This window comes from Aptenodytes patagonicus, chromosome 14, assembly GCF_965638725.1.
Source record: "Aptenodytes patagonicus chromosome 14, bAptPat1.pri.cur, whole genome shotgun sequence".
Classification (NCBI taxonomy): domain Eukaryota; kingdom Metazoa; phylum Chordata; class Aves; order Sphenisciformes; family Spheniscidae; genus Aptenodytes; species Aptenodytes patagonicus.
The window spans coordinates 18,213,486-18,241,108 of NC_134962.1; the positions used below are offsets into that span (position 1 = coordinate 18,213,486).

Below are 27,623 nucleotides of genomic sequence, written 5' to 3' on the forward strand. Positions count from 1 at the left end.
CACAGCAAACCACCCTTGAAACTCTGTTCAAAGTTCCTGAAAGTTTGAATTCAAAACACTATTAAACATCCTGGCCTTGACCTAAAATCTTAAACTGGAAAGGAAGCTCCCAGCTGGTATTTTGCATCTGTAAAATATATTCTGAAGAAAGCGCGCAATACGCGTTTTAAGGCACAATGCTGGCTTAAATGATCAGTGCAGTCCTAATGAATTCTGCCTCTTCAGAGTCACACTTACAGGCATTGACAAGACTGAGACATTTCATTTCTCCTCTGTGTCACCCAGTGTGACATCTGCAGGAAGAGAACATGCGTACACAAACAGATCTCATGAAAGTACACAGGAGTTCAAGAGCATTTGCACTTTCAGGGAAGAGACGCAGGTGACAAACATCTGCCCTCACTTACTTCTCCCCACACCTCTTTCTGCTTTGCTAGTAAGGCTGCATCTGCTCACAGCCACGCTGAGGGGGCTTACATTCCCCAAACAAACAGTTAAAGAGAACAACAAAGAAATCATCACAAGATTAGGAGACAACATTCTGGTTTTTAATTATGCCATCAAAATGATGCAATAAGAAAAGGCTAGATGATCACTATATTCTCACAAGCACTGGCAGTCTTTAAAGATGAATTATTCTCCCTTTAAAAATTTCAGTTTTCTATTTTTCCTTTAATAGTGAAAAGCCTACCTTCCACTTCAAATCTGGACGAGTGAGTGGAATAAATCTTCCATCAAACATGTGTGAAAATGGCCCATGACCTTAAAAATAGAGATTACACAGGTTTAATCTGAGACACGGTTGTCAGTAAAAATATTTTGAGCAAGCTAAGGATCTGGATTCTCTTGTATTTGACTTGATCTTGACATCATCTATGAGGAAGATTCAGCTATAGCGAGTACACTTTCCTAAGACACCTTAAGTACTACTGCACTTCACATAGCCAGTTCCATTACCTACACCACAGGCAAGTACTGCAGTAACACTGAGAACATTAATTACTCGGTGCCAGCTCTGAAGAAAGTTAGTTATAAAATAATTATAACAATTTTTGAAAGGGCCACTAATTTTCGCTCTGAAAAGTTTTGAGAGACCTGAGGACATCACAGAAGGAAGCGGAGACTTCAGCCACTAATGGCAGAACTCTAAACACCATATGGAAACAAGACAAAAAACAGCTAAGGGTGGCTACAGATTCACCAAGTGGAGTTGCCTCTGCAGACCTACTCCGAACCAAACAGGAACAGATAAATCCTGTCTCGGAATATGGCCACACACTAAGCAGCCCAAAACAGCTCTCACGTTCTGATCTCGCAGCCAGCTTTTCACCCGGGTTAGCTTTCAAAGAGCAACAAGCCATCTCAAGTGCTGCTTACCCAAATCATGACAAAGCCCAGCAATTTCTACACAGAGGATATCTCGCTGGGTTATATCTAGTTCTGGTTGTCTCTCCTTCAGTGCACGAACCAGACATCCTGCTAGGTAGCCCACACTGTTGCAGGAAAAAAACAAGAAAAAAAAAATTGAACATAGTAGTGTTTTAGGCTGAACAGAAGAAGAGCAGTTCACCTATTCTATTTTGCTCCATTAAGTCACAGCCTTTGTCTGAGACAGACAAACTATTTCCTGTAGCAGAGTTTTAGTCATCAGTAACACATTTGAAAGCAGAAAAGCATGAGATACCATGCCCAAAACATGGTGACAACAGCGTCCTGCAGTATTTCGTAATGCACAATCACGGAGTAACTGTGTAAGCAAACAGCAGTGCGTTATTGACAGTGTGCATCTTGAAGCACCACAGCTTACACATCATCCTTTGACTTCCAGTCAGTGCAACTGCAAAGGCCCACAACAGTCACCAAAGCATTTTGTTCTTCTTTCAAATGGCTATTTTAACAGTAGCTTATGACAATTATTTCCCTTCCTTTCATTCATTTTAGATTTGACATTTAATTTCACTGAATGGGACCCTCTGTTCTCGTGATACAAAAACAGCAGAAATGAACATACGGCACATACTCCTATAAACTGTTTACAAGCTCTACACCAACTTCCTTTTCTACTTGCCTCAATAGTCCCCCTTGCAGAACATCTTAAAAGAAGACAAGGTTTTATATGACGAGGTAGTAGCTTTTATTAGACCAGATTTTACTGTTTGGTGTTTTTTTACTAGACCAATAAGCACACAAAGCTCACTTCGTCTATTTTAACACTGTAGAAATCTTTAAAATTATATACAGATTGAGAACAACTGTCCTAAGTTTAACTATATAGATTAATTGAACTGTTTAGAAGAAAAGGTTGTTAATACCACTGGAGTTTTCAGACTCCTGTGGTGAAAGCTTTGGTTATATTCCCCACATTTTTGTCTTTTCAGGTTTACCAGATGCAATCAATTCCAGCTTGCCTCACTGATTTGACCCTTTTGCAATAGCCATTTGCGTCTTGTTAGTGTCACGGAGCAGGGGCAGAAACCAGACTTACTTCACAATATTTCAGCACTAACAAAAGCAACTTTAGGCTGGCCAGATCACCTGAATAAAAACCATTGACTAGTTCAATTTCTCTGCACCTTGGCATATACCTTTAAAACAAGCTTAAATCTGTCATTAATCAGCTTCTCTGTGGAGTGTGAATGACCTAGCCACACTCTGGGAATCCTTGTGTCCATCGTCTGTTTCTGTTTAACTTATATTACAGCTAACAGCCTGACAATCTGCCATCGATTGCATAAAGCACACGTAACTACAAATGCAAATATTACAGATAAAATGGGTTTTAGCTGTGCTGGACAATATAAGGGGATCACAACTGTCTGGCAAGTCATTTATAGCAGCCCTGGTACCCTTCCCAGGTTTATGCTTTAAAACTCAAATTTTGACCAGGGAGAACATAAAGCACTCACAGTTTTTAATTAACATTATCATTAGAAGAAGAAGGGCCGGGGAGGAAATCTAACATTGATCCACCTTGTAGGTTTCTTTATCTGTCTTTATTAAATCAAGTTCAAGGGAACAGCCCATAATCACACAGGATATCGAGGAACATTTGAGAGACCAACAATGCCACCATAGCAGTTTTACCAATGCTCAAAGACAGCGATGCCCCTTGGCTGGCACTCCACGTTAGCAGAACCAAACTCGGGGAAATCCAAATGCAAGAGAGGTGCATGCAAGACAACATCACCTTACCCTATAGAGTGTTCAAAGCGGTTGTGAGAGGCTCCTGGAAAAACGAAGTAAGTGCCACCCAGCTGCTTAATGTATCTGAGGCGCTGAAACTGAGGTGTGTCGATGATACGAACAAGAAGGGGATGTATTTCAATGTGCCCATGAATTGGATCGTTAAAAACCTACAAAAGCCAAACAATAGTTTAATTAACATTTAAAATTTGACTTTGAAAAGAAACGGGCACCAAGGTAAAGGATATCTAGAATGGTCAGGTATTTGGTGGGAGAGGGCGATTGTTTTGTTTTCTTCTGTAAAACAGCCATATCCTACCTACCCTATATCAAGATTTATTTTGGAGAACTACTTAAGCATGACATCAAAAAAGACAAAGCTGCATATTTCAGAGGGCAAGGGAATTAAGTAAAAATCTCTAAGAATGTTATCTGCACCTGTGTAATTCCAAAACTTAACACTTGAGAAAACCACTCTCTCTATTAATCTGCTATTCCAGTTAAAGCGGGATACTGCAATAATTGGATATCTCAGACATGAAGTGTTTGGTTTGACATTGTTCATGTTTTTTAAAATCAAGTGAAATTTTGCAGAGTGAAAATTATGATTCTTACCTTTTTCATAACACAAAATGCAAAACCTAAGATAACTGAAATATGAAAGAAGTACTCCCTGATCATCCCTTAGCATGCATTTTAAGAGACATCTGAGTAACTACAGTGACTTACTAGAGAAGATAAACACACACATTTAATCCTTGCCTCAAAACAGCAGATAAAACCATTTCATCACACACATATCTTTGTAAAATATTAAGGCAAATAAGGTTTTCCTGTGTTCTCTCTACTCTCGGTCACTGAGCTGACAGGGCTCTAGCAGATGTGCAGACTACTAAGGAACGCGTGCAGCCCTGGCCGGAGTTAAACCAACATACACCACTGTGAGAAACGGCTGGACATGGCAAACAGTGGAAGTGAGAAGGAGTCTGTCAACCCAGGCCTGGGGCTAAACTAATAAAAAAAAAGGGGGGGGGGGATCCTCTACACAGGGAGATGTGAGAGGGGAGCTTCTCAACACATTTCAAACACCTCATCTGCTCATTCAATCTCTCACAACCGCCAGGTGCCCACATCAAGCTCTTAGCTGATGATTTTAACAATTCTTCTGGTAAATGTGGTTTTTCAAAGACCACCCACTATGAAGGAGAAGGGCTGGGAGCTTGCTGCTCTGCAAAGGAAAGACACCACCGCAGCACCAGCTGGCACCACCAAGCCAAAAGGAGAGGAGGCAGAGAGACAGGGAGAGAGACAGCGAGACAGACAGCGCTGCAAAGCGCCAGCAGGGCCCTGGAAGCGGTGTCCTCCCGACGGGGCGCTGGGGCTACCTTCATTATGTCCACGTGCTGCTGTCTCAGTTTGTTCAGGCAGGCCAGCACTTTCAGTCTCTCAGCTGGGAGGCTAGAAAGGAAAAAAAAAGACAGCGAGAGCAAAGTTTGCAATGCATTTCCCTTTACAATTTGCAGTACATACAGAATTACTTGTGCAAGTTCATATTACTCCGATATTTGTTGACTCTTACAGAAGTACGTATTTCTGTAGCTTTTTCAGAAAAATATTGAAAGCATTTATCCTTCTAAAGTTAAGTATAGAAGGAAGAGAACAAACAGCTACAGAAGTTGTCTGTAAAACAGTGTAAGTGCTTCTCCCTCTTATACAGAACCGAGAAATAGAAACACCAGGAAATACACAATTTTTTCATCAATTTCTTTTAGGTAAAGTCGCATTTGGGGATAAGTCCTTTAAGTTTATGGGAAGAACAACATGCAGTGCCTGAATAACTGACATTTTTTAAAGTTGAAAAATTCCTTAAACTAAAACGTCAAAGCCCAATAAACGATTGTCGTGGTTTAACCCCAGTCGGCAACTAAGCCCCACACAGCCGCTTGCTCACCCTTCCCCCCGGTGGGATGGGGGAGAGAATCAGAAGGGTAAAATTGAGAAAACTCGTGGGTTGAGGTAAGAACAGTTTAATAACTGAAATATAATAATAACAACAACAACAACAACAAATTGTAATGAAAAGGAAAATAACAAAAAGAGAGAGAAATAAAACCCAAGACAGACAAGCGATGCAAATGAAAAATAATTGCTCACCACCCGCCGACCGATGCCCAGCCAGTCCCCGAGCAGCGGCCCCCCCCGGCCAGCTTTCCCCCAGTTTATGTACTGAGCGTGACGGCACATGGTGTGGAATGTCCCTTTGGCCAGTTGGGGTCAGCTGTCCTGGCTGTGCCCCCTCCCAGCTTCTTGTGCATCTCCAGCCTGCTCAGTCGTTAGAGCACGGGAAGCTGAAAAGTCCTTGGCTAGTGTAAGCACTGCTCAGCAACAACTAAAACATCGGTGTGTTATCAACATTGTTCTCATCCTAAATCCAAAACACAGCACTGTACCAGCCACTAGGAAGAAAATTAACTCTATCCCTGCCGAAATCAGGACAACGATTTTTATAAAAATGTCTTTCAGTTAGTCAACTCCGTATTAAAAGAAGTTTGATTTTGCCAAATTAACTTGAATTTTATATAAATTAATTTCAACTCCAACAGCGGAACCACCAGAGTTTAAAAGATGCTCTAATTTTGTTGAGAACTGATTCTTCTGTTTCGTAAAGATATTTTGCTGTCATTTTTAATAAATTATTAAAGGTCCCCTTCACAACACACACGTAAACTTTCAATGCAGGTACTCTGTTGTAGCCACGGTAGTCTAAGAGCACAGGCAGGACAAGTCTGGAGGGAGAGATAATACACTCTATTACACCCACTTTAACTCTGTCTGCAAGCCTTGTCCTTGAGCAAAATGGTTTCACCCTCAGTATGACTGCAAACACTTTATCACGAGAAAGTACAGTTTGCTACCTTTTACACTCTTCAGCAGTAACCACACCCTGAGAGCAGTTTCACATCAGTCTTTCAATTTAAACTTTAACAGAAAGCAATACTATAAAATGCCAATTATTAGCAAAAAATACTGCTTGATGCACTACATATTTTCATCCAAATCATTTAATAATTCACAATCCATAAAATATTAAACATATATGATGTCTGAGCTGCTGGTGAGCAGTTTTTGTCTTAATCACTTAGTATCCCGGTCCCTAACAGGGAGCTCTTGGGCTGCAGCCTCTGCTGCTCACACTTGCAAGCAAGATGAAAAGCACCAGCGGTGATGCTCAAACCAGCGTGTTACTTCACATCCCAAGCAGCTCAGTCTGTAGGAACAGTCACAAACCCCCAGATACTTACAAGGGAGTTCCTGAAAGAGCCCACTATTTACAGGGCAACAGAAAGCAGCTAACACTGAGGACAAGACGAGGACCACCTGCATCTGCCTGGCCTTCCTGCTCTCTGCTAAGAGGAGAAGATGAACTTTGGCATGGTGGAAAAGCCAAGGAACCCTTCTGTGGCCAGCAAACCAGAAGCTTGTACACACCTATCCTTACACTCCCAGGAGAAGCAACTGCTCTTTGAGGTCTGTCCTGAAAATGGGACCAAGAATATTCAACTGCTGCTTATAAGAAATGTGTAACTTTTCCGACCACAGGTATGGCTAATTCAGGCAGGACTAGCGCTTGGGCTAGTAACCAAGCACCTCCATCACCACCCCCAAAAACGGTTTAGGGACAGCAAAGTCAGAAACGATCTGCTTCCAGCTATCTACGTTCATTTTACTTCTGTGGAGAAGTTCTCTCAAGACACTTACCTAACATGCAGAAACACACCTGGATTAGAGCATCTTTGCTCCAACAGACTTGAAAAATTAACACCCAAACTTGATGTACAGAGATGACCCCCATATTCTTAATTACAACTGAGTTCTTCAGTGGTTATCACCTCAAAGCATGCTAATAATGGAGTTCAAACATCACAAGCGTGTTTTTGAATGAGCTGTAATGCTGCAAGAGGTACAGTAGCACCACCATTTATAGTCATGCAATAGACCTCAAGTAACAAATGCCCCAAAAGATACTCTGGGTCACACAAAGTACACAAGGTAGGATTTCATGACATTTTTGAGAAGGTGAGGCAGTGCAAAGCAGCACCCAGTGTTAAGCGAGGGACAGCACTGCTGAGTACAGGGCACAGCCTGTTGGTTTGAAGCACATGATTATACTTTTAAATGCCACAAAAATTCAGGAGCGAGGAGAAAATTAACTGGAAAATAGCCAGGTACATAAGGAGGAAGGCATGTGGGCACCTACCATCTTGAGAAATTACCAATGACTGCAACTACAGGAACAGCAGAGAAAGGACAGCTCTGTACTACTGACAGTACAGGTTATTATACAACTACCTATGCAAACATTGTCCACAAATAGCATAGCCCAATGTGCTGCTTTGCTCCAGAAACTCACCTCCAGCGGGGCTGAATTAAACGGTGCTAACACAGCTCTCTGCACTGTATGATACATCTGCTGGAGTCACCCCCGGGACGGATCAGTGCTGCACACAGGTGAGAGAGCAGCAAAAGGAATAGGCCCGACCAGGGAGGCTGGGAAGTCCCTGCCTGACATACCACATCAGTGGCCTGCCCTTCTTGTCGTCCTGCCCTGCCTCCAGGAACACTAACCCTGGTTCTGGGTTCGGCCTCCAGATGACAAAGCATGCTGTCAATACAGTCCTGGCGCGACTGATCACCTGAATGTTGCACCACAGAGCTCTCTATCCTTCTTCAGATAGGAGATAACAGCAGGGGATTTTTCACCTGGTGTCTACATGGTAAGACTGCCTCAACCAAGAGATAACACACAAATCGTGTTAGTACTGTAGTTTTCCAGGGCTCTGCAGGCATAGTTCCTCCAACAGCCAAAGCAGCAATGCTGCTGGCTGTCTTTGAAAGGGTGAGTACTGACACTTCCCCATCCACACCCTTCCATCCCTCCCTGCTTTGCCCACACCCTCCCTCATGCCACAGGTGACAAGGATGAGAAAACCTCTTTCCTGCACCCATCAGGAACTTAACCACCCCAGAGAGGTCAGCCAGACAGCCCTACTCATCATCTGTATTTAACACGCAGCATGCTGCATGCCACACAAAACATCCACTTCCAGGAACATGAGAACGCATAGGAAACCCACAGCACTGCCTCCAGGCCCCTGTCATCCCGAGCTCTCCCCACTGAATATCCAGGAATGGCAGGGAACTAAATACACGCATTCGTTACCAGCCTGTCAGAGAAATGAGGAAAGTTACTGTAGGACACCGTGCAGTGGAAAGACGCATGCAAAGCGATCATTCTTTAGCGCAAAGTTGAGATGTTTTAAAAAAGCAGAAGGCTCTAGCAATTTCTCATCCAACTCACAACATTTTCAGCTTAACAGAAACAAGATGTCAGATCTCACCAAAGGAAACACCTTATAAAAGAAAACCCACAAGCATGTCATTCCGTACCTCTGCACCATCCACTCTCCATACCAACCGAGAGCTCTTCGCAGCCATTTGACTCCATCGCCTGTACCACATGCTTAGAGGGACTTCCTCACTACCCAGTCCTGCCTGCCTACATTTGGCACTAACAGAGCCTGATGACCCGCAGAGCGGCCTGCTCGGTGTGTCCGAGCGTCCGTATGGGCACTCGATGCTCAGCCAGCCAGTGAGGTACTAAAAGCAACCAGCCTCCTGGTAGTCTCTAAACAGAAACTATACATCCGCTTGGTATTTCAATTAGACAATTACCTTATACTTCAGAAAAAATAAAGCCTTTAGCTGCCTTCCCCATGACACCACACCATTTCTATCTGCACACTTCAAACAGCTGCAGTTAAAACCCTTCTTCCAAAAAAACCTTAATGACCCCTGCCAACATCTTGCCTCCTCCAAAGCGCAACCCTTCTGCCTTGTCATTCTGAGTCACACCAGCTCTTCTTTCTCTACCGATGGCCACACCCAGACATCCACTCTTTCAGCTCACCCTTCGCAAGTTGCAAGTGCAGCCAGGATGTCTTGATATAATAGAGATGGGGCCCTTCATCCTCAGCATGGTGTTAGCTCTGACAAGTTTTCACCCAAGGAGCCAACCTGCACACCAAAGTACTCAAAACTCCCAGCAGACAAGCACAGCTCTGCACTTGTGTACGCCCGCCAGACAACCACACTCCAAACTGCCTTAGGTCCACTAACCACAACATTAGCAAATAGCTTGAGCGGAACGGTTGGCTTTTGAGAGAAATTTAGAGGAAACAGCATAAACAAGGTTAGCAAAGGAGTAAAGACAAGACATTCAAAGATTAAAAAGCGCTAGGAAGTATGGGGTGAGCAAGCAGGCTCACATCCCAGGAGAGGTGAGCAAAACCAACCCCAGTGGGGCAGAGAAGGGGCAGCGGGGGCCCTTCAGACACGTAGGACGACAGGATGCATTTGTACTCTCTTCTCTTTCAGAAGAGCAAGAAAGTATATTCACCACCAGAAAAATTACAAGGTTTTTGGGACCAGTCATTTCCCTCACTGCCGGGAACAATCCTTTACATGCTTTAAGACAGCATTCGGTTTTCTTGTACTCGTGGCAGGTGACTGCTACCGAGCTGGGAGTAAGACTTTGCCAGACTGCCCACGCCCCACAGCCAAGTGCTGTGGCAGCTCACAGGGGCCACTGAACTCCGCCACTCACCCACAGGCCCATATTCTGTCAGGACACACAACAATATCTCTTTTTCCATAACAGTCCACCCTATTGTAGCAGGCGCAACAAAGAGCAAAGTCCCAGCAACTGCTGCAAGATTAAGATTTCAACGCCCAGGATTTGTCTCAGGGAAATGGGTGAAACCCAGCCTCCACAAAGCAGTGCCTACTCGCTATTTTAAAAACTGTTGCTACTGTCATTACTAGAATCGGAGCAGCATTAACTTTAGGCTGAGAAGAAACTTCTTATCAAAACCCCTGGAGTTTACACCGGCATTCCTATTAACACTTAAAAGGTTATTGTGCTACCAGTGGTATTTTCGTTAAAGCTTTTTAAATGGATTTTTTTGCTTCACATGGTTACTGGGCAACTAGCTTCTGTGCTCTGAATGGCGCTGGCTGTGCTGGGATCAGCAGGGGGAACGGGTAAACCGTTCTGGAGGATCCGAGATCAGCCACACAGAGCCCGTTCCATCACGTACACCCGCTCCGACCGTCCTTACGTGCAAGCTCTTGGGCATTTAGGGTGGAAACGGGCGAACGGGAAACAACCACCCTGTTTGGGAGAAAGACATTTCCTGACCCGAGTTCGCTATCGCGGACGGGGCCTTGCGAGGCGGGGACCCGCCTGCGGCAGCTCCCATCGCTCACGCACCCTGCAGGGACCTCACCGCGGTGAAGCCCCTCGCGAAACGCCCCCTTCCTGCCCTGAAAGAGAAACTGTTCCCGGGGGCGGCGAGGACGCCCCCAGCGCCCGGTCAGCACCGGAGGATGCGGGGGCTCACCCAGCCAGCGCGCGGGCCGCCTCACGAGGCTGAGAGCCGGGGCTGCCTCCCACCGCCCTTCCACCCCGAGGCCTCCCGGGAGCGGCTCTCACCAGACGCGGGTGACCTCGAGGGCGCAGGCCGGCAGGTCCAGCAGCATGCTCCCGGTGACTCCGCTCTCTACGGGGGCAAGCACAGCGTCAGCGGCGGGGCGGGGCCCGGCCGCCCCGAGGGGCGGCCCGGCCCCGGCCCCAGGCCCGGCCCCGGCCCGCCGTTACCTCGGAAGCGGCGCAGCAGGCTGGGCTCGCCCACGCCGCAGCGCGAGAGGTGCTGGCAGAGCCGCTCCGTGTCCCACAGCCGCGGGTCGCAGCGGTCGCCCTCCGCCGCGGGGCCGCGGGGCCCCTCAGGGGACCCCTCGCGCCGCGCCCGCTTGGCGGGAGCCGCGCCCCATCCCGCCGCCGCCGCCGGGCTCCCCATCGCGCCGCCACGCAGGCGCAGCGCCCGCTCGGCTCGGCTCGGCTCGGCGGGGGGACCGGCGCCGCGGTGACGTCAGCGCCCAGCGCTGCCCCCCGCCATGCGCCGGCGGGCGGGAACCGGCGGGCGGGGCGGCCTCGGCACGGCCCCTCACCGACCCACGCAGCCGGCAGCCGCCCCCCGGTGCCGCCGCGCCGCCCTCCGCAAGCCCTGAGCGCCCGCCTCACCCTTCACACGGCAGGGGTGGACGTGGGCTTCAGGGCTTGGTGCTGGCTGGGCCCCCGGCGCGGAGCACGGCCCCGCCGGCGGGGGCGGTTGCTGTCGACGCTGAGTTACGACCCGGTGGCAGAGGCGGCGGTGCTGACTCAGAGGAATCTGGAAAGCAAACTACAGGCAAAATTCCCCGGGACACCTGCATGCTCCAGCCAGCACCCTGGGTCTGCACGCCAGGCCTCCCTGGCACCCCCGCCACAGATGGTGCCCGAGGCGCCACACGGCCGATGCTGATGCCGGTAATCCCGGCAGCTTCCTTATCACGCTGCTGCCCTGACCCTTCCCCGCACTCGTTTCGTGGCACCCTGGCGCACCCACAGATTATCAACGCTGAAAATGTAAAGTAGCTCGCAGTGACCTGTTATTGCAGAGGCCATCTCTCTTGCATCCGATGTAGGAGGCTGCTTTCTGCAGCAAGCCTTTTTCACACAAAAACATAGGTCGTGCCAATGGAGCCGTGAACAGGCAGAGCTGCTGGAGCGAGATGAGCGATACTCCCCACAACGGCAGGTTACCGTGAGGGATTCAGACGTAAATACCTGGAAACCAGCACCAGCAAGGGTCGTTCATCATCCCAAATCCCCGCTCAGTCACAAACACCATCCACGAAGGTGCTCCCAAAAGACATGATGCCACAACACTATCGCCCTCAAACAATGCTGCTGAAGACACCCAAACCCAACTCTTTCAAGATCTCATTCCCAAGACATCACAGGCAATGAAACCAGATGCACCCCAGCTGCCAGACTCTCAGTTGCTCACAGCCGTGACAACCAGACACCACGGCCACCACAGAGAGAGACATGCGTGCTCGTTTCCACATATCATGTCCACAAGTAACATCCCAGCATCCATGAGACCAGCTCTGCTGCAAAAGGCCTCTGCGTGCCACAAAGGCCCCAGAAGGGGCCTGAGGCGTTGGCTCCCAAATACGGTCCCCACAGAGTGTGGCTGGCAAAATCCCCGCTGCCTCGATCCATCCCTGACAGTCTTCTCAGAGATGCACCTGCCACATGTGAAGCTCACACCTCAGTGCCCCTGATGGACTGGATATTTGCACCAGCACAGCTTTTGGGGGGAGCCCACTCACTGGCTCGCTGCTCCCAGCAACCCCACGGACTGCGGTTGTGCCAGGCACCTCCTCCTTGCTGACAGCCTGCCGCTCCGCTGCCATCACCAGCACCAACAGGGATGTCCCAGGAGATCCAAATCCCCATGCACCCCTGAGCTCCCTCCATGCTTCAGCAGTTCTGCGATGCCCGGCACAAGCTGCGCTTACTGCAATGCTGCACGGGCTCCCCAAGGGGAGGGTTACACGTTATCCCTCAGCAGTATGCACACACGCGTTGGGTTTACATGGCAAGGTTTTGGTAGCGGGGGGCTGCAGGGCTGGCCTCTGTGAGAAGACACCAGAAACTGCCCCCATGTTGGGCAGAGCCAGCTCCAGCTGGCTCCAAGACAAACCCACTGCAGCACAGCTGCAGCTGGGAGAGCGGAGTAAGAAAATGCATGAAACACCCTGCAGGCACCAAGGTCAGAGGAGGAGGGGGAGGAGGTGCTCCAGGCGCCCGAGCAGAGATTCCCCTGCAGCCCGTGCAGAAGACTATGGTGATGCAGGCTGTCCCCCTGCAGCCCGTGGAGGACCACAGTGGAGCAGATACCCACCTGCAGCCCGTGGAGGACCCCACACCAGAGCAGGTGGAGATGCCCTTAAGGAAGCTGCAGCCCATGGAGAGCCCACACAGGAGCAGGCTCCTGGCAGGAACTCCAGCCCATGGGGGAACCCCACGCTGGAGCAGGGGCAGAGCATGAGGAGGAAGGAGCAACTGACCCCAACCCCCATTCCCCATCCCCCTTGCTTGCAGAGAGAGGAGGTAGAAAAGTCAAGTGTGAAGGTGAGCCTAGGAAGAAGGGGATGGTGGGGGGAAGGTGTTTTTGTGTCTCATTATCCTACTCTATTTTTAATTGGTAATAAATTAAATTAATCTTCCCCAGTTCCAGTCTTTTGCCCATGACGGTAATTGGCGAGCAATCTCCCTGTCCTTACCTCAACCCATGAGCTTTTTCATCATAATTTCTCCCCCTGTCCTGCTGAGGAGGGAGAGAGAGCGTAGCTGGGCGGGCACCTGGCAGCCAACCAAGGTCAACCCACCACAACACATTTCCAGGAGTTGCTGTGTTCTCGTCACAACTTCCCCACCACAGTTCAGACATGTAGGGAAAAAAAAAAAGAAAAAATCATCTTAACAAAAAGCCCTTTCTAGGTTTTTCTTGAGGTCTCCGTATGGAGCAGAGCTTACTTGTTCTACTGTCATGCTACAGTAATTTGCTTTTGTAAGCTTTCTCGCTTCTCAGCTCTTGTTGGGAAAGTGCACTTAACACTCGCTGCCTGTTTTTCGTTTGGCTGAGTCTCTCTCCATCCCCTCTGGGTCTTTCCGAGATTTCCATCAGCACTGTGCCCTCACCCTCTGAAATGAAACTGTCTGGCTGAGAGCTTGTCCCAGCCATTTAGAGGAAACACTCCTCTCCTTGGAAGGAACCTTAGGAGACAAGAACAGGCCAGATCTGTTAAGGAACACGACTGTATAAAATAGCCTCACACCTTCTCCATTTCCCTTCTCCCACGCAAATGACACCCAAATGTCACTGGTGCTTGTCCTTTTAAGGAATAATTCATCACATGTCCATTCCGTACCTCTACCACTGTCAAAAACTGCCCTATATAGCTTAATAGCCAGCTCATACCTAAAGAGCTTTTTGGGGAGGGGATGGAGTTGAAGGACATGCATTCTGCCCACAGGCCCAATACATCTGGAATGTATTCCACAACCTCATCTGCCTGAGCCCCGTATCTACACGTTAACTAGCTGAAATTCTTGCGACTAAACTCTCGCAAAGCTGTTTTTCTGTTACTGGGAACCACGATGGATGACATGTAAGAGAAGGCAGGGAGGATGCTTGCAGCTTAAGTTCACTGTGCCGGAGCCGAGAGGCTGGGGAGCACTGCCGTGGAGTGCACGTGCAGGATAAACTGGGCTCCCCTGAACCAAAGGTTCCCCGTTACTCAGGTGTATTAACCTTCAAGATGAGGCACTGTGTGAGCCCCGTGCCCATCAGCCCTGCCCAGCTTTCTAGCTCAACCTGGCTGCAGGCAGGTTGGGAACCGCAAGTGTAATCTGTCTCTGACTCACCTGCCGTCTAATACACCTCTGGTCACTCGAGGAAGTTGAGAAGTTTTATGAGTTTGGCATCATGTTCATCTGACACCTGTTTTTCAAGAACTGCTACTTGGGTGATGAGTTATGTGCTTATCGTGAGCTTTGGACACTCAGTGTCAACTCAGTTTCTTTGGCCTTGAGACAGATTTAGACATGTTCAGCTTCTTTCATCTGAGATCCCAGCACTTCTTAGACACTTGCAGTTTCTTCGTAGCAACTCCTTTTGTGTCCCCAGTTTCAGTTCTTACTGCTCCTCAAGTATCAAACAACAAAAAAACTCTCCATGAGTCACAGGACAGGAACTTAAGAAGAGTATTTCCTAACAGGAAACTAAGTAGAAAATCAGTTTCAATTCCCCACACTGCTTAATTACACTCTAACCACAAATTTTCTTGAGGCCACATCTTAGTACAACACTTGGGATGTGGCAACCTAATATTAACATACTGCTCATATGTAAAGTGCTAGCAGATTTATGGTGTTCTCCCCAGTGGCGTTAATAACCTTTTAACTTTGACTCTCTGGAAAGCTGACCTGTAGTAAACACGGAAGCTCTGAATCCACTTCAAGCAGCGTTAAGGAGGCGATATTTTCAGTTGGAGAATTAGTGAAAATCCATTTGGCTGGGGAAAACCACTGTCCTAGCAGACAGGATGCAGTTTGCAAGACTTGGATACAATAGCCTCATTTCTCACTTCATGTTGCCCACGATGCTTCCCCCTCACTGGCAGTCTTACCTGCAAAAGGAAGTTTACAAAGAGAAAAGCCAGCCACGTTCTCACTGCTATGCCCCTCTACATCCCTTCGGGTTGGTAACTACAGTTTAAGTCTTTTAAAACGAAAGCTCTGGTATCAAAAAAGTCATTACAACTGAATCTGCACAAATTGGCCTACTTTTGTTTCTCCCCTAGAGCAGATGCACAACAAGAGCTATTTAAAAAGCCGAGTTCATGCCAGCTTTATTGCTTATCTGTAGCGACAAAACCAGCATGAAGCCAGCCGGTACAAATCTGAGCCTGTCCAAAGCTGGTTTTGAATACACTTGCGCATCTGGGAGGAAGGCAGCCAGGACCAGCACGCTGCAGCTCGTGGCTGCAGTGCTGGGAGGTCAAGAACTGTGCTGGAGTCACACCTCCCTCTGGGGGCACGTCACCTCACTGCAGGGTCGTCTCCTTTTCAGTGTTTTTCGGTCACTTCATGTAATGTATTACTCACCTTCTCCTCCCAGAAACCGCATCTGACTGAAGTGCAAACTGTACAGAAACCTCAGGGGGAAACTTCAGACAGATCACATGAAAGATGATGAATTTAAACTGAAAAAATCCCAAAGAAATTTGAGGGAGCGCAAAAACGATTAACGTCTTTGACATTACAGAAAATGCAGACAGAAGGCATTGTTTAATGAATTACCACAGAAAGACCACAGGAAATACAGCAACACAGGTTAAAATACTTTTTAATTGTTTATTATAAAATACATATTTACATGTGAAGGCATTTTGAAACCATTACAAAATTGTCATATAAGCTATTGTTTTAGCTGTTCAACAAGTCCAAAAATATTTTTTCTATCACCACCTAAAAAGGTGAAAAAATCTGAACTGCATCCAGTTGTAGTACATTCATTTTTCTAATGAAAAAACACTACACCTAATGACAGCTAATAAGGATTTTAGCACCATCCATTTTCTACAGTTTCAGAGAATACAGCAACAGCATGGTGAGCAGATACGTGAGGAGAGATCTGCACATGATGTTGAATTAAAACCAAATCAACTAAACTCTCGTCATACAATATTGCTGAAAGACTTACGCTGCTAAGCCTGATCGTACGTTTCCCATCCAGAAAGGTGGCAATCCTCCATGAAAATAAAGCAGACTCTGCCGAAAGCTAAATGAAGATTCCCCATTTCCCCCTCAACACAGGAGGCTTTTAGGGACTGGAGTATATACATTGAACAATTATAGCTGTAACAGCACTGATGAGCAGATCAAGACAGAAAGGTTGTTTCTTTTGTACTTTTTCATCTCAAGATCTGAAGACAAATATTAAAAATTGAATAAAATGAAAGGAACTGAACAGAAGAATCTACGTGAAACCCAGTCCACTGCATGGCCATTTCCTCATGCTGCAGCTCTCTACGGTCAAATGTTTCAGAAATAAGCACCTTTTTTGGAAAGTAAAAAAATCAAATATTTAAGTAGTTGATAATTGAAAAACAAATTACGGAGTTTGTAAACTTTCTACTCACTGCCAAGTAGGGTCCCTGCACACATACCCTTTTAAATACATTTTTCCTCCATCATTGCTGGCCAGATTCATTAGCTGAGACTGCTTGAAATCACCAGAGTGTTCTTTCCTGGAACTGTGGTACAGCAGATCTTGCAGCACATACTAAACAAACCAAACAATGAAATGAACAGAGCTCCTTAAACAAGCCCTATGTAATAGTTCCTTTTTTTTTTTTCTTCAGTTCACTATACACATAAACTGAAAAATACAGTGCTGAGAAGTTTCTCTATGGCTCTAATCTTAAATGCAATTATGAAATAAGATCAAGCTACTGATTTACAGTAATGAATAAACCTTGACTTTTCCCCATTTTGGTAAAATAAACCCTACCAAATCCCTCAGCAATAAAAACTTAGTTACAAGAATTGAATGCTGGAATTTACACATTTCCAACGAATCCAAGCCTTTAATAGCTATTAAAAAACCCCCCATATATACAAACATGCCTTATCTGATGGGCTTACATTCAGTGTAGATACTACACAAGAGGCTAAGATCTTCAGGAAAAAATAAAGAGATACAATTTGTTAAATGAATTTGTGCATTCGGACAGCTGTAAGATGGCCAAAGCCCCAGCTGTTTTTCAACTGTAACCAGCTTGTACTTCTTCATGGGTAAGCTGCAATATGTATGAACAGCTTCTACAGCAGGGTTGCTATCAGGCTTCCAACAGGAAAGGAGCAGCTCCCGTGGCAGCATTCACTGTCTCGAGAGAAAGGTAATTCAGACTCACTGAACCGTATCTCAGTGCTTTATCCTATGTCAGTGTCCAATTTAAGTCACTGCTATTTGTACTTTTTGATTATTGCCTTTGTTATTGCAAAAGCTGTCTGATCCATGTCGTAACATACACTTTTACTGAAGTTCCGACAGGAGATGGAGCACAGCACAAGTCATACAGTTCAAAACTGCTCAGCTCTTCCTGAGGCTAAATGATCAATTCCTTCTCCACTCCAGTTACTCCACAGTAAAATAATGCATAAAATTCCACATTCTTTTAAAATAAGGCACTTCTGAAGTTTCTTCCCCAAATACCAAAAGCTTGAGGAAACTTAACTGACTTCACTCATTTCCTTATGACTCTTATTCCAAAAATAAAACCAGTATTACTAGAAGCTGAGTTACACTCAGAACTCGCGATGCTCTAAATTAGGCTGGAGAACATCCAATATGGCTTTCTACAGATTTTGCTAAAACATCTCAAATAGAGTAACTTATAGCACAGCATGGCCTTTGGGAGATCATCACCACCTCTCATTCTCTGGCATTTACTACTTAATCCTTGCTTTTTGCATCCTGTGGAAGTCAGGTAAAAGTTCAATGTTAAAGAAACTTGGCAGTTGTCTGTATACAAAAGCAAGAAATAAATAGCACAACAGCTGTATCCAACTCCATAGCTTTTAAATCCCACAGAAAACCAGCAGTTTTAATGATTTGCTCTTTCACTAACAACATCCTGGAGACGTTTAAGTAGAACGTCATCATTTTCCTGGCAGAGTCGCTTCGTAGGGGATTCAGTGTCACTATCAATTGTTATTGCTCGTTTCTTACTCCTGTGTTCACCTTGTTTTATCATATTGTTGATGTCCTTCAAACTCTGCGATCAAGATAAAAAATCATTAATTACTACGACTCCATTTCAAACTTGCTCTGGTTTTCAATTATCTGAGAACAAAAAGTTTTTCTGAACCTCTTTGCTGAGCGAGTGATGGATTCTACATGAAGAATTCTACCCTTCACCGCAAGCTGAGAGACTAGTTCAATGAAACCTCACTGCATTAGAACACATCCTAATTAAGAGATTAATTAAGCCTCCCTCAAATCGACCCCTTTCAATCTTTTTGCTTTCTACCTTGGAAGGGCTCCCATTAAATTTATACAGCAGTGCAGTTCGAGGTGTCAAGCAGGCACCGTTCTTGTGAGGCGAAATGTAAACAGAGTGCTGTTGAGAGATCCGCCGAGGAGACACTGGCTGTTGTTTAATGTTGGGGAATGGAGACAAGGGAGGGGCTTCCATCTGCAAGAGAGGACAAATTTGGATAAGAGCTGAATCAGAAGATATTTAGGAGCAGTAACTTCACAGAAGGAAAGATTAATACACTTCCAGGTCGTCTTTAGAAGATTTCATCCCGTAACAGTTAAACAACAGATCAAGTGTCCACCAAACAACAGAACAAATTTATTTTCCAGATGTGTTACACACATGCTCCACAGCATTTGAGCAAATGGGTGTTGCATTGATATAAAGAAGCTGAAACCGGGGTTGTAAACTGAACTACATCTGCATTTGTCCTCTTGAAAGGCTGTTAAAGCAAGTCCTCATACCTACAACTATTTGACTTCTGTAACCACACCAGGTGAATAACAGAACAAAGTTATTGACATGTTTAACTGTCAGGAAAAACGACTCTGTGTCCAATTATTAGATAGAGCAAAATTCCAAAATACTTTACTTACTACATGATCCTGGTTTGTGATATCGTACTTCAGTGCAAATGATTTTACTCTTCCTACATAGACTGCATTGTAAAATTTAATAAGATCTCCTCTCTCCTCTGTTCCCAACTCACTGGAGTTCTCTGCTGCAGATCGTCCTGAGGAACTGCCAGTTTTCACAGACGAGTCTAACAATAAGAGAGAGCTTCAGATTTCAGAAACATAGTATCAGCAAACTGGGTGCTTCAGATTCAAACTTACAATATCCAGCTGACAAGCACTCGTCCATAAATTGACTAGTTAATGAGATGAATTAAAGAAATGTGCTTCAGACAGGAGCAGGGTGTGCTGTAGGTGGTTAGGAACATTAGGAAGAGCTATGAATTGCTGCTAGCAGGCTGGTGGATTATGGCTAAAAAGGCCAACATAAATCTTTATTCCAAACTTGGAAATAGCTGTAGCAAAAAATTGTAGCACTATTGACCCCTTTTCCCATGCTTATTTTGGGGAGTGGTACAAAGCCATTGGTTGCTTTTAAAACTAAGTTTTAAGCAGTCTGACAACTCCCAGCTTTTAGGTTCCGTGAAAGTTTCTAGTGATCAGCTGGCAAAGAATAGCTTCGTACTCAACTCATGTCTGCTGCAAGGAAGCCATGACACCATTTGTTCAGGCATATTACGAAATGGCTGTTCAGTGGAAAAATCTGCAGCCACACAGCAAGTATATTTCTGTTAATATTCTCTCTCCGCTAATTAAGCCGGACCACTACTGAATACAACCTTCTATGTTTCATCCTCCGTACTGTTTACTGCCAAGCAAAACAGGGCAACACAGAATAAAGCCTCTTCCAATCAGTGCATTACAAGACAAACATCAAAAGCTTCAGCTGATACCCATAAGTGTAACTCCTTAGTGCGTCTGCCTTGTGTCACAACACAAGCATACGTTCCTGTAAGCTGGTGTCGAAAGAGCGGGAGCTAGTACTAGGTAAAGGAGACACAAGTCTATTAACTGAAGAAAAAGTCTGGCAGGAAAAGCAACTGAAGAACTTTGTAACCAAGTACATTTGTTTGACAAAACACTGAAGCCCAGTGCCGCTTCAGATGCTCTACAAGATCCAAGAATTGTGCAGCTGCTAGACAGGATGCTGAACCTACAGGAGATCAGCACTTTCCTGGACCCCCGTGGAATCCTCAAAAGGCATTTAAAAGATGGCTCTAATACTTGTTCAAGCAGTTGAATCCCGCCCACAGTGGGAATTTACCATACAGAACAGTCTTCTAAATTTCTGCGTGCGTCCTGGCTGCAGATCTGCTCTGCTCATGGGTTCATACATGGGCTTGTGATCTCTCAGTTTCCTGACACCTCACTAAAAACAGGCATGGCACAATTTTCATGCTTTTCTCAAATACTACTCTTACCCCTTTTCTCCTCTAATCCAGAGAAAAGAAAATATCAACTATTTAAAAGAAACCTGAATATAAGAAAATAGTGGTCTTGGAGAGTCACCATTTTTATTTTCTGAAAAAAGTTCTCCCTATTTAAGCCTTCAGGATAGGTGATATTAAGAAAAAAAACCTGTCATAATATTCCAGATACTGTTACATCTTTCTTTGTTAACCAACATTGCTGTCCAAGAAGAACTACAATATCACTGACACACTAAGGAAACACTTCAGCCTCGAGCAACCAGATTTAAGGAAACAAAATTAAAAATTTTTTCCAACTAGGAAGCGTATTTTCCATATCTAACAGACAGGAGGGCTACTGACAAGACGGTTTCTTTTTCAACAATACATTTATTTTTCTTTAATACATTTAAAACTGTAAAACTTGCTTCATTTCTTCTTATTACTTGACAGTTCAGTTCTTTAAAAACCCACAAGTACGTTTTTAAAAACAGCAGATTACTTTGCTGTACCTACCTTCTGCCATCTCCACATCTTGGTTTGCATTTTTGTCCAATAGGACATCGGCAGAAATATTTCTCAACAAGACACTCCTATAAACCTACAGGACACCGGGGAAAAACACTCTTGTCAAGGAAAACAAGGCAGTCAGAAGACTAGATGAAATCCATCTGAGTAAGAACGAATATAACACTGAAGAGGATTTGACTTTTCCCTTAACAGCATAAACATTTGAAAAGCCACCTCTACCTGAGAGTTATAAAAAGGAAAGACAATACTATTTACTCACATGGCTGTTTGCTTGTGGCTGATTTCTGTAACTTTTCATTATGTCCTGAAAAGTTCTTTCCTCTTTGGTTACCTGGAAAAGAAAAGGGTATTGAAGACCAAGTGCAAGCAGCGAGGTCAGGCTGCTCAGGTCCAGTCTATTCAATTAGCTTCCCTCTATACAGCTTTTTCATGAGTATACTATGAATACATAATTTTAAAGGTTCTGGTGATGAGAATATGAAAAACCAAGCATTTTTCTTGTTCAGGCATTCCTTGTTTCTTAGCTACTAAAGCCTTTTGTTGCTTTATGATGCTTAGGAATTATTCCTTTTCTGACTTTTCTTCTAGTGACACTAAAAATTAAAGAAGGGAAATACTATTAAGTCAAAAACGTATTTGTAAATTTGAAAACTGGACCCCTTAACTTTTCTAAACAGAAAGTGAGGAAATACTGAACAAAACACTAGACAGGTATATAAACACATGCAATTTCAGCTTTCTTTCGTACTTCAAAATAGCTCATCTGTTAAAGGACTTTGTTTTTCAACCATGCATCTGTAATTTTAATAGTAGATGAGCAACAATTTTTGTAGTAGGAGCCAGGAGAGAATGTATCAAGGTCTCTGGCTGAATTGTCAGGTCTCACACTGCACTGGAGACAGCACTCAGAAGACTGTATTTAAAAAAAAACCCAACAACTGACAAACTACATGATAAAATACAGAACACTCACTATTCAATGGGTTTGCTTTTCTACAGCTATCAGTATCGATGTCAAATGAGCCTAAGCTACGCTACAGTTAAGAGCACAGGTAGTTGCAATTTGAACATCAGTTTCCCTCCACAGATAGTGCTCCTCTTCATTTGTCTTCCTCAAGAAGAAAACGTAATCCATCCCCAATGTTTTAGAGGAGCCTGAATTTGTGTCTGAATCAGACTTGATGGCCATTGTAACCATCAGCTCTCAAGTTTGAGTCAAACCAATATTCCAGATTCATAATCCAACTTAGTGACACCTTAAATCAATGATGGAAAATTGAATAAGAAATGAAGAAGTATGAGTAACAGGCAACCAGCTCAATTGCTCAACCTGAATCTTCCAAAGCTAAGAGGACTTTTCTGGAATAGAAACTTTCCATCCATACATAAGGTTGTGAGCTCCTGCAGATTTTTGCACCTGCATAATCCTGTAACTGTAACGGTGTTTTTAGTTCAGATTACATAGATCATGAAGATGGCGAACAGGATAGAAAACACAAATATGGGGCAATGAGACCACACGCTGCTTTGTCTATGCTGACCAGTGCTCAGTGTGAATGTGCTGAGGAAGAGAAGAAAAATCCTCTCTTAACCAAGTGGCTGGTTGATGGGAACTTATTAAGATTATGCAAAAAAAGGAAAAAATATACTGGGACTTCATCCACTTCCTGAAAGGACTTTTCCCTTCCCTCCAGTAATATGACATGAATAAAGCAATCAAACTGTAAACTGTGAACACAATTTACATTTTCAATGGACATAAAATTCCCTGAATTTCTTAAAACTACACGTTACCTTTGCCATGATATAAAAGGCACAGAGGAGGAGCTGGTCCAAATGTCTGTCCTTCATTAGATCAGCACAATGAACCAATGTGAATTCAAAGCATGTCCATATCTTCCTGCGCAAGTCATTGGAAACATCCAATTTTAAGCACAGATCACGCAAGCGCACACTTGCCAGATGATAAACCTGGAAGAAAAAGACACACAGTAAACAGTCAAGCCAAACAAGCTTAACCTATTCTGCAAAAATGAAAGTCCTCAAAGTAGAGCTGTTCTGTATTTGAATAATTAATTTCTGCAAAATTTCCCCCCTCTGCCCAAGACAATGTCTTCAAAGACTAAGTTGTCAACTCTGTTCAGGTGTTGGATCTCTAATGCGTGTAGGAAATCCGCTTAAAAACATTATGACTACAGTCATATCACACTCTCACTCTAATGGAACACTTCCAACAAGCACAAAGAAGGGACATACTTTAATTATGATTAAGTATAATCTTAGATTAGCAAGCTGACGGATTTTTTTTTTTCTTTTTGATTACCAAAAATGTGTCTCAAAACCTGAGATAACTATCAAGCGCAACATTAGCCTTCTTCCATTTATTTCAGAAGTTCTCACTTCATGGATAGTCATTAGGCACATTCTTTATGTTGGAAAGCAGAAAGAATTAATTTCATTTTCACTTGCTCTACTGAACAGGAACAAGAAAGGAAAGTATGGAAAAACCATCATTTTGAATATGACGATCACTGTAAATAGAAGGTCAACATCTAAAGACAAATTTAAGTGAAGATTTTAGTTCTCCTTCATAACTAAGAGGAATATGTTGCCTATCACATGGTTTGTCAAATACATGGCTACAGCTGAAGTATTCCCCAACTGAGAATAAAGCTTCCAAAATGCAGTCTGAGTTCATGCCTGGCAGCTGGCTAATCAATTTTTAATCTGTTCTCAGAGAGACAGACTGTCACTATCAAAATTAAAGAACCAATAGTTCAGACACAGGATGTGGCTTACAAGTGTTTCCAGGAATTAGTTTCTGTATTAAGATTTAACTTAAAGATTGTTCAATGTAGAATTCTCTAGGTTTACAATACCCTAAAATAATACAATACCCTAAAAGGGGAAAACCTCCGAAAATAACCTCTCTAGTAAGAAAGTAAAAGCAAAAAAATCTTCTAATATTTTTGAGAGATTAATTTAGGCATATGTTCTTTGCAGGCATTTAGGCAAGCTACCCCTGCCTCCTCCAAAGACCCCTCACACACTCCACATTAGAAATGAAAGCAACTAGAAACAAGTAATCTGAATTTTCTCTGAAGCATACCCAGTTCTTAACTTACCTCTTAAATCCTTCATTATTTCAATTAAGTTCCTTCTTTCTAGAAACTTTTAGATAGCGTGTTATTCATCACTGCTTTCCGAGGCCCCATGCCAGCAAGATCAGCACTACTGGGTAGACCTCAGAAAACTGCAAATGAGAATCTCCAGATGCAGGATCCGAAACAGTGCAGTTTTGAATGAGCAAGACACAGGAGAAAAATCTCATTTCTGGTATGTCTAACCCTTGCAAATGTGGGAGGCAGTAAAAATAGACAAGAGAAGTAAAAACTACTGATATTTCTTAGGTACTCACTTACAGAAGCTGCTAATTAAAAGAAAAAAAAAAGCACAAAGCATCTCATGGGGAGGGGAAGGGGGAAAATTGGGTTCTCTGCAACACTTGACAACATCTTTTCCCCTTCTCCTCCCAGGTATATAAGAACTGCTCGTGCCAAAGGAAAGGTACGTGAAGACTGAAAGGTAATGAAAACTGCATAAGGAGGCAAGTTTCAGCATGGCCACGAACAGAAGTAAAGCATGACTTCCTAATAAAGACACTTACTTTTCTGTAAAACAGTGCCAAGGATCCCGTTTTCTTTGGTTTGCTTGCTGATGACAGGTGCACTTCTTGTGCGTGATTCACTTGAGGGTGGCAGGGAGCCTGAGCCTCCATTTTACATGGCTGACCTAAATTCATTGAAATGGGTATCAATGTGATCCCACCCATTTCATTTGCAATACCTGGAGATGATATACACATCCAGAAATAAACCGTTTGCTCTCCTCATGCTGCAGAGTTAAACCGCAAATCATAAATTCATTCAAAAACATTTCATACTAAAGACATCTCATCCTTCTGTACGGGATGCTAAAAAGACTTTGTCCCTCAGAGTCTTCAGAAATGATTAAAAATTACATTTCTGGTAGTGCTTAAAGGAAGAATATGAACATGAACGATTATTTCTAAAACTATCTGAAAGTACAAAGTGCACAAGAAGTCACAACTTCTGTAGTCAGTGTTCCACTCTTTTGGGGGAGGTGGGCATTCCCTTTCTTTTTTTTGTATTATTCTGCAAACCTGACAGCACATCGTATAGAATCCTCATTAGTTTCCTCAGTAGTCAAATTCTCTTGCTGAAAATCTCCTTAAACATGAGAAGTGGAGATATTTTTCTTTTCATCTTTATCTATAGATCCAGTTTTTAAATTAAAAAAGGCTATAAAACTCATTTCTCATGTATCATTTTCAGAAATATTCAAGCATCACCCAACTTCACCAAAACAAAAATCCCCCACTATTTTACTAACCTTAATACATAGCCCTTATCCAGAAATTCCAGAGCCTTTTAAGATTATAATAGACCAAAGTTAAGACAAACAGTAGTAAATAATTATTGGAGCTGAGAATCAAAGCTTCGCTTAATCTGTGGTGAGGCGTAACTGAAGAAGCAAGAATTCCACAACATTGTTCGCAAGGAGGAATCCTCAGGATGCTTGTCAGATATCTCCACGGAAGGAGATGTCAGTATAAACTTAAGCCTTTTTTTTTTTTTTTTTTTTAATAAAGTGATACATGTTCTTTTAAAAAAGAAAAAGCGATACATGTTCTTTTAAAAAAGAAAAAGCGATACATGTTCAAGATGCACAGTTGGTCTAAGCAGATCTTACGAGCAAGCAAAACATCTAGCAGAGAAGAAAGATGGGAAGAATTCGTACCGTGCAGTGGGATGGTAACCTTCTGTCCTGTTTTTCCCGGTACTGTAGCTGTTGTCATGGTCAGTACTGTTTGGCCAGGAGAAACTGACACATTTTCAGCAGCAATGCTTGATGCTGGAGCAATTGTTAACTTAGTTCCTTCTGTCAAAATTTTTTCCATCTGCATTTCTTTGGGGCTGTCATCTCCGAAGAGCCTTCTCTTAGCACTTCCAGCTGTAGGAGAACTGTAGCGCTCATGAACAGAGATTGGTGACAATGGCTGCATGTCTAGTATGCAAAGGAGAAAGAAAAAAAAAACACTTAAGAGGAGCAGCTTAATAGGAATACTTCTCCACAGGAGGGGAAAAGGCTAACCTTCAAACTACAAAACCAGAGTACAAGAAATCACTTCTAGTTAAGAACTAATCTTACAGTTCACTGTTCCTAGGCGATATGAACAAGACCAGTAGTCTAATTGTCTCCTTTTATTTTGTAGTCATCCCAGACAGCTCAGTTTTGCAATCAGGTACTACATGGACGACAAGAGTAACCAAGCTAATTTGCAGAGATCGAGGAACACGCAGGGTTACAGATACTTACTCCAGTCTGCTTAGCAGATCAGCAATATTTGCGAGTGCTATTCCTCTGAACACATTCCTCTATAGGAACACTGACCGCATTCCCTGGATGTGCTGTCTTCTGTATGTTCTGGCTTTTAAATTCTCTCTAAACTAACCCCAGTCAGAAGCCTCCACCCTCGTCCACCACCGGTTCCTCGCAGGCTTTTCTGTTGCTTTCAAACATTTGCTCCAGTAGTTACACTGAAGTACACAATACTAATTTACAAGCTTCTGTTCCTTTGGCTTTTTGCATTTCTGCTGAAGTCTGCTAGCCACTTGTGAGGATACCAATGACAGCAGTTTCCTATTTCCCATGAAGCAGAAACCTTCTGGATAACTGGCCAGGTAAGACTGATTGGAGACCTTAATTCTAACTCTGCCAGGATGGTTTTCTTGGTACCAGGGGCAAATAAACATTTCCAATCCCCACCATTTTCCATTTGAAGCTAGGAGGAGCGTTTGGTACCAGATTCTCATATACAAGATAAAGTCTCACACAGCCCTACCCATATGTAAGACACCATCTCCAAGTTGCTTTCCCTTTCATCAAATAACTAACTATAACACCTACAGCAACCGCTTATACATCTCTTTCCTAATAAGTATTTAAAAAACAAAAGACAAACAGTCTTGTAATGCAATTTGCCAGACAAACACAAAAGGAGACAACATCACAACACCAATCAGTCCACAGTGCACCAGCAAGAACCTACAGATTATTGTTTGGGATACAACGAAAGCAGCAATTCCTAACTAGGGAAGTATGAAAAAAGCAACAGCAGTGCTGCCACTGCCTCTTCACCCCCACTGTCAAGAGACAGTTCTGTGTGATACCTAGGAATCTGCAAAGAGCAAGGCAGTTGTTCACAGGAAAGAATACTGAAGACAAAGTATTGTCCTCCCCTCCCGCAAAAAAAGTTCTGTAGGAAGGAGGAATAAATGCAGCA

General features: G+C 44.0%; 2 protein-coding genes across 3 annotated transcripts in view; both read right to left on the reverse strand.

The window, feature by feature from the left end:
• SAMHD1 (SAM and HD domain containing deoxynucleoside triphosphate triphosphohydrolase 1) overlaps positions 1-11,099 on the reverse strand; it is a 28,323-nt gene extending 17,224 nt beyond the window's left edge. The window contains exons 1-6 of the mRNA XM_076351649.1: positions 10,901-11,099; positions 10,736-10,802; positions 4,569-4,641; positions 3,193-3,353; positions 1,378-1,493; positions 692-762 (exon numbers count right to left, since the gene is read on the reverse strand). Coding sequence (XP_076207764.1) covers positions 692-762; positions 1,378-1,493; positions 3,193-3,353; positions 4,569-4,641; positions 10,736-10,802; positions 10,901-11,099 — 687 coding nt within the window. The remainder of the gene's footprint in view (positions 1-691; positions 763-1,377; positions 1,494-3,192; positions 3,354-4,568; positions 4,642-10,735; positions 10,803-10,900) is intronic.
• Positions 11,100-16,026: 4,927 nt separating this feature from the next.
• The window catches only part of RBL1 (RB transcriptional corepressor like 1), a 28,964-nt gene continuing 17,367 nt past the window's right edge, over positions 16,027-27,623 (reverse strand). The window contains exons 15-22 of one of the 2 annotated variants that reach the window (XM_076352450.1): positions 26,078-26,344; positions 24,924-25,102; positions 23,051-23,227; positions 21,516-21,587; positions 21,242-21,326; positions 19,338-19,504; positions 18,733-18,897; positions 16,027-18,477 (exon numbers count right to left, since the gene is read on the reverse strand). In XM_076352450.1, coding sequence (XP_076208565.1) covers positions 18,307-18,477; positions 18,733-18,897; positions 19,338-19,504; positions 21,242-21,326; positions 21,516-21,587; positions 23,051-23,227; positions 24,924-25,102; positions 26,078-26,344 — 1,283 coding nt within the window. In that variant the 3' untranslated portion in view covers positions 16,027-18,306. The remainder of the gene's footprint in view (positions 18,478-18,732; positions 18,898-19,337; positions 19,505-21,241; positions 21,327-21,515; positions 21,588-23,050; positions 23,228-24,923; positions 25,103-26,077; positions 26,345-27,623) is intronic. The other variant, XM_076352452.1, reaches the window with a different exon arrangement.